This window comes from Tursiops truncatus, chromosome X (genome assembly GCF_011762595.2).
Source record: "Tursiops truncatus isolate mTurTru1 chromosome X, mTurTru1.mat.Y, whole genome shotgun sequence".
Lineage (NCBI taxonomy): Eukaryota > Metazoa > Chordata > Mammalia > Artiodactyla > Delphinidae > Tursiops > Tursiops truncatus.
The window spans coordinates 87119893-87126686 of NC_047055.1; the positions used below are offsets into that span (position 1 = coordinate 87119893).

The following is a 6794-nucleotide window of genomic DNA, read 5'->3' on the forward strand; positions in this document are numbered from 1 at the left end:
GCACAGGGTGGAGGTCGCCTCTGCGCACGCGCACAGTGTGCTGTTGCCAGGAGCCCCGCCCCCCAAAGCCGGGCATTTTGCCTCACTTTAGCCAGTGTGCAGGCGCTTATTGAGGGCCCGCCCCGCCCTTGTTCTTGGTTTGGTTGTTTGGGCAGTTTGCTTCCGGGTTCACCTAGGTGCGTGTTAAAGTGACGACCTATTCAGGCGAGAAAAGTGGGCGGGGAAAGGAAGCTGCTGCGCGACGACGTCAAGCCTCCACATCCCGCCCCAAGTCGCCTCGCGTCTCTGCTTAGAGATGATGTCATCTATTTCAAACGCCTGTGATCCTCACTTCAAATGAATCCGCTGAACGGAAGAATAATCCTTTTTCCAGAATCTTTTAAAAAATAGTTTACACGTTGTGAAAATTCATGGAGCTGTACATTTATGATTTTTGCAGTTTCTGCCCGCATGTTACACTTCAATAAGTAATTTACCCAAAAAAGCCATTTGTATGCTCTCTGGAGGTCCTAGCTTTTTAAAGTTTGCCTTTGTTTTTATTGAATCCTTACAACACGTTGAGATCGATCCTGTTATTAAATGGTGTGTCCACCAAATATCAGCTGAATACTGGACATAGCTTAGACTCCTTTGAGAAACTTTATGTACCACAAAATGCAAAAAGGCATTCTCCTCACTTTACTGTATAACATCTATATGGTTTGGACAAAATACAGGCTGCCCTTACAAATGTAATTTCTCACAAAGGAGTCCTGTAAGTTACCTGGACTCCAGCTGTTGCTGCAGTATTGTATGGATGCTACCGTTAACGTTACCTTTTTAGAGAAGTCTGCAATTCTAAAACACTTCTGTGGCACTGCTGGATTTTCTGATGGAAACAGGGAGTTTGAAAGTCTGTTTCTCATTAAAATTACCATAGGGTGGAATGAGCAAAACATTAGCCTAGAGCTTGGAGTTTTATCCTGCAGGCCCTGGAGCACAGGTTTTAGATGGGGGTATGATGTGATCAGATGTCCCTGTCTTGGTTGTGGAGAGAGCCCTGGAAGGAAAGATACTGGAAGCACGGAATTCAAAAAGGAGGTCCTTGCCATAGTGCTGGGGAGAACTTTCTCTTTCATTTGTTCATTGTTCCATTCAACAAAGTGTATGCCAGATAGTCTAAATATATTAATTCCTTTAATCTGCATAAAAACCCTATGAGATAGGTACTATTATTATAAGCATTTTACAGATGAAAGCACTGAATGAAAGGGGAAAACATGCTCTAGACCAAAGCGATAGTAAATGGCACAGAGAGCAGACAGTGCAATGGACGGAAGGTGGGCCTGTGCCTGGTGTGTCTGAGGAAGAACACAGAGGCCAGCATGCCTTAAGTAAACCATGAGGTAAGTGATGGATCTGAGGTGAGAAAGTGAAGCACGGCCTTAACAGTGAGGCATTTGTCAAAAGCTACACTGTAGGCTTGAGCGGAACCAGGATTTAAAATGAAGTCCTGCTCTGCACAGGTTACCTGGAGCCAGTTTCCAGGTATCTGCAGTTTTATTATTCATTCTTTGTCATCTCCTCAAAATTCCTCAAGTACCCATTTGTTTTATGACTGAAGGTCTATGAGGTTAATGACAGAGAGTGCAGGATGAGTGATGGGGGTCTGTAGGGTGAAGAGTATCTGTGGGTACGTGACAGGTGGTCTGTGGGGTTGAGTGATAGGATATGGGGTAAGTGATGGAAGATCTGTGGGGTAATTGGGGATCTATAGGGTGAGTGATGGGGTATGTAAGGTAAGTGATGGATTCTGCAGGGTGAGTTATGGGGAGTTTATAGGGTGGTGATAGGGGATCTGTATGGTGAGTGATGAGGCCTATGGGGTAAATGATAGGGGGTTTGTGGGGAGAGTGAGAGGGTTTGTGTGACACATGATAGGGAGTCTATGAGGTGAGTCTTGGAGTTGTACGTGATGGGAGGTCTGTTGGGGCGAGTGATGGGGTCTGTGGTGTGAGTGACAGAGGTCTGTGAGGTGAATGATGGTCTGTCTCTGGAGCAAATGAAAGGCTGTGGGGAGAGTGATGGGTATCTTAGTTGTTAATGATGGAGTATGTGGTGTGAGTGATGGGAGGGTGGTGGAGTGAGTTTTGTGGGGTCTCTGGTGTGAGTGATGGGAAGGTTAGGGTAGTGATGGGGGTCTTTGGAGTAATGAGGGGCCTGTGGAGTTAGTGATGGGATAGTTGTGGGGTACCTGATCAGGAGACAAGAGGTTGAGTAAACTGAAGAACTTGGATTTGGAAAATTCTCAGCCTATCCATATTGTAAAAAGAGAGGTGTGTTCTGGAGAGAACGCCAAGGGCGTGGGTGGATGATCACGCCTTAAAAGAGCTGACAGGTGTGATTCATGGATCTAATCAGCCATCAGAGGAATCTGTGGGGTCAGTGATGGGGATTTGTGAGGTCATAGATTCGAGGTCTACATGATGATGATGGCAGTCTATGGCTGAGAGAATGATGGTCTGTGGAATGAGTGCTGGAGGGGTCTATGGGGTCAGTCATGGGGCATCTCTGGGGTTAGTCATTAAAGATCTCTCAGCATAGGGTCAAGATCTTTATTTCCTGATTTAAAAAAATTGTCCCATCACAGACTTCCAAGGTTCTCTTGTACCTTTGTCCCAACAGCTCCTGACAGTAGCTCCACACAGCTCCTTTCTTCCCCCTGTTCACCCATCAGCCTGAGTTTGACAGATCAATTTGATTTGTCCTTCCAACCTGTGAGAGCAAGGATTGGAATCTCCTGGCAGGTGGAGAGTTCCTCAATAGCCAGTGTTCAAGCCCAGTTCATCACTCATTAGTTCTGCTTGCTCTTGGCTTTTGTGGCTTTGGTGTCCAGCATGCTCTGGGCACGAGCAAGTTGCTTTATAGAATCAAGCACGAGGATTCCGGGCAGCACCAGCCACAGGGCGTTCAAGAAGACAAAGTAAAACCAGAAGTAGAGAGGGTGGCCCAGCTCCCCATGCTGGAATCCCTCACGGTGCTCTGTCAGGAAATACAGCACATCCCCGTATATCTGACCTGTGGGAGATAGAAGGGGAAGAAGGAAAGCCTGTAAGGAGGGGGAACAATTCCAAGCCATTTTCCAAGTCATCAGAGCTCAGGATTCCCAAATTCAGAGACCTAAGTGTTCTGCAATCATATGGCTGAGGATTTCAGAAAACAGAAGTGAGATTTCCAGAAATCAGAAGCTGAGACTTTCTGAACTCAGGAGAGTTCGTATCTCTAGAGTTTAAGGAAGCTCAAAATCCTTTCATTCAAGACATCTCAGGATTCCAGGACTAGAGAGAACTCACATTTCCAGAAAGTTAACAAAGTAAGAACGTAAGAGGACTGAATCTCAGATGAAGGAAACTCAGAATCTTGCTCCTGGAGGATCCGGGGGCCTCCCACCATCATGGGTCACCTCATGTAACCGTAACCTTCATGGGAGACTTTGTGATGGAGTGGGAGGAGAAATGAACCCTCCTCGCTTGAGAATGCAGGCCAAGAGGGGCACGGCTGTTCCAGAACCTCAGGGAGTTTGTCATTCAGTCTGACTCAGCCCTGGATGGGCACATTGAGAGGTCCCACCTGCAGGGATGCCCCCACGTCTGTGGATCCCCCATCAAGCCCTCAAGCACCCAGTGTGGGCCCTCTCCTCACCCACAGAGACCACAAGCTGTAGGACAAAGCGGAGGGGCTGCTGGCGGAGAAAGGCGATCACCACCCATAGGCTGAGTGGTCCCCACAAGCAAGCTGTGATGGTCTCCATGCATATCATGAAGCTATCATTCCTGCAAGAGAAAGGATTGGGGGGCACTGGCATCACTGTGCTCTCCCCACAAGGCACCCCATTAGTGGTCCCTGACTCACCACCCCTCCAAAACACAGGTCTCCCTTGACAGAGGCAAACACTTACAGGATGTATCGGCTGTCTCCCTTGGCATACTCTTTCCCTGAAGAAGACGAGAGACATACATGAAGAATATCATCAGGAAAAGGAACTCAGACTAACTTCCCCATGCCTCAGTTTCCTCATCTGTGAAATGGGGTAGTTGTTTGGACTCTAGGGTTAATATATGTATACAAGATAATGTGTGCAAACCTGGCACAGAACAATAAGTGTTGCTGTGATTGTCTGGTATTCAATAAATGTTTGTGGAGTAAAATGAGGCAGGTGTAAATGATGGAGTGAGGGACGTAGCCAATGAGTGAGTGACAGCGAGAGAGAGAGAGAGAGAGAGAGAGAGAGAGAGAGAGAGAGAGAGAGAAGGTGAACAGATGAGTAAATGAAAGAGTGAGAAGAGAATCAAGAAAAAGACAGATCACCCAATGTAAAAATAGGAGACTGGAATAGGCTTTTCACAAAAGAGGATTTCCAAATGGTCAGTAAACACATGAAAGCTACTCAAACTTTTGTTAGTCATTAAGGGAAAGCCAATTAAAACCATAATGAGATATCACTCACATCCACTGGAAGGACTAAAATTTAAGAAACACCTGACCATACCAAGTGTCAGTGAGGATGTGGGAAACTAGAACTCTCATATACTGCCGGTGGGAATATAAAATGGCGCAGCCATTTTTAAAATTTTTTTGGTGCAGCCATTCTTGAAAAGTTTGGCAGTTTTTCATAAAGGTAAACACACATCTACCATGTGACCCAGCCATTCCACTCCTCCATATTTACCCTAGAGAAATGAAAGCAGATCTCCACACGGAGACTTGCAGAAGAATGTTCTACCAGATTTATTCTTGAGGCCAAAAAGGAGTATTGTTTGTAACAGCAAAATATTGGTGGAAAATGCTATCAGTACTGGAAAAGTCAAATAGTTCTGTAAGTGTCCTCATTTAAAAAAAGCAAAGTTCAGAAGTGTATATAGCATGTTACCATTTACACAAAAGAAAAAATAAAAATGATGATGATGATGATAATAAGTAATATGGCATCTACTATCTGCCAAACACTGTTCTAAGTGTCTTACATATATTTGGATATGACTTATTATCCCTCTTTTATAATTGAGCAAACTGAGGCTTATGTGTGTTAATTTATGTGTAAAACCCTGAAAAGAAACATATGCAATTATTTGGGGAAACTTGGTGGATAGAACGCAGATTTTCACCGCATACCTCTTTAAATTGTTTAGTTTTGGATCCATGTGAATATATATGCAACAAAAAGTTAAATAAATTTAAAAATTTTATTTAAAATGAATGGAAAAGAGTTGGTGGGTGGGTAAACATCTAAGCCAATCCCTGCCCAGGAAATTCCCTTCCACAGCACACTGAAGAACTCAGGACTCACAGAGTTGAGACAAGATGGCTTGGTCTCCGAGAAGGTCCTCGTGGTAGAGGCTGAACCAGCCCTCAATCACCAAGTGAATGAACCCACACACTGCAAACCAGCACAGGGACAGTCTCCGCCAAGTCCCCAGTGGGATGACCGCAGCATGACCTGACAACAGCCATGTGGTCACAACTAAGACCCCAGAGATGGAGAAGAGGCCAGCCAGGAGATGCCAGGTGGGGCAGTCATTAGGCACAAAGTTGTCCAGCCTCAGGTGCCGAGGCCAGTATGGGTGCACGGGGCTGGCATTGGTGGTCATGTCTTTGTAGGCTGATGGAGGTGTGTGGATATGTAGAAAGGAGAATAAAAGGAAAGGAAAAACCTGAACAAATAGAGAGCACAGAATGAGATCATAAAATCAAATCCAAATAGTTTATTATGACAAGAAATGTAAATGGACTCAATTAACCAATTAATACAGACATGATTAAAATAATCTAATTATTTACTGTTTTAAAAAACATGACTATAAGGCCACAGAAAGACTGAAAGCTTGTTCCAGCCCTCCGGGAGCCATAGGATGCGGTAGATACAGGAACTAGAACAGGTCCCAGCCCTCATTGGTCAGTTTGCTGGGGAAGATAGGAACCAGGCCCAGTCTCTGACCTCATTGGTCACAGTCTGGTGGGCAGACACAAGAATCATACTAGGTCCCAGCCCTCATTGGTCACGCTTTGGTGGGGGAGCCACCTGATCCCCGCCCTCAGGGGTCACAGTCGGCTGGGGGAGACACAACGACCAGGTAAGGTCCCATTTGCAGGGGTCACTGTCTTGCATCATGCAACGGAAAGCTATTACCCTCCCCGTAGTCCTGGAAACTGCAGGACAGAAGAGAGAAGACTAATCAGAACGACGACCCTCAGGTTCAGTGTGTGGGATCGCCCGACTCCTCCCGAAATTGCGCAGCCTGCGGCTAACCTGCAACAAAGAGGAGCCTTGCGCGGGGCGCTAAAGAGAAAAAGGAGGGTCAAATACAGAGACCACCAATCAGAACTAGAACCCGCTAGTTCAGCTGCCCAATGAGAAGGCGGATCTTCTGTCGTCCGGACGACCGCGCGGTAGCCGGGGGTCCTGCGCAGGCGCGTGGGGGTGGCGGGGGGGGGGGGTGGGACGGCGCGGGATGGGGGGGGGGAAAGGGTAGGGTCTTGCGCAGGCGCGCCGAGGGCTGGCCGTTTTGCAATTGAGAACTAAGGGATGGAGTGGCAGGCCAGGCGGAGGGAACTCACCCAGCAGCGCGGCTGCAGCGGCCTCTCCCACCGGCTCCGGGGTCTCTCTAGGATCGCTCGCTGGCTCCGAAATATCCCTAGCTCAAACCCAACCCCTCACAGGTTCCGCCTTACGGAACTGGCCAATGGAGGGGCTGGGAAGGAGGCCACCGCCGCTCCCAACCAATAGTAATTCTCTGTGCCGCCGACCCCGCCCTCAC

General features: G+C 47.2%; 1 protein-coding gene across 2 annotated transcripts; it reads right to left on the bottom strand.

The window, feature by feature from the left end:
* Nucleotides 1–2580: 2580 nt before the first annotated feature.
* Nucleotides 2581–6771, bottom strand: EBP (EBP cholestenol delta-isomerase). 2 transcript variants are annotated; one of them, XM_033850155.2, is made up of 5 exons: nucleotides 6595–6771; nucleotides 5327–5690; nucleotides 3938–3974; nucleotides 3682–3812; nucleotides 2581–3057 (listed from the first exon to the last, which is right to left on the bottom strand). In XM_033850155.2, the coding sequence occupies exons 2-5, from the start codon at nucleotides 5625–5627 to the stop codon at nucleotides 2834–2836; spliced, it is 693 nt and encodes a 230-aa protein (XP_033706046.1). In that variant the 5' UTR covers nucleotides 5628–5690; nucleotides 6595–6771; the 3' UTR covers nucleotides 2581–2833. The 2 variants fall into 2 exon arrangements, with proteins under 2 accessions (XP_033706046.1, XP_019799177.1); XM_019943618.3 differs by lacking the exon at nucleotides 6595–6771 and adding an exon at nucleotides 6167–6563.
* Nucleotides 6772–6794: the final 23 nt, after the last annotated feature.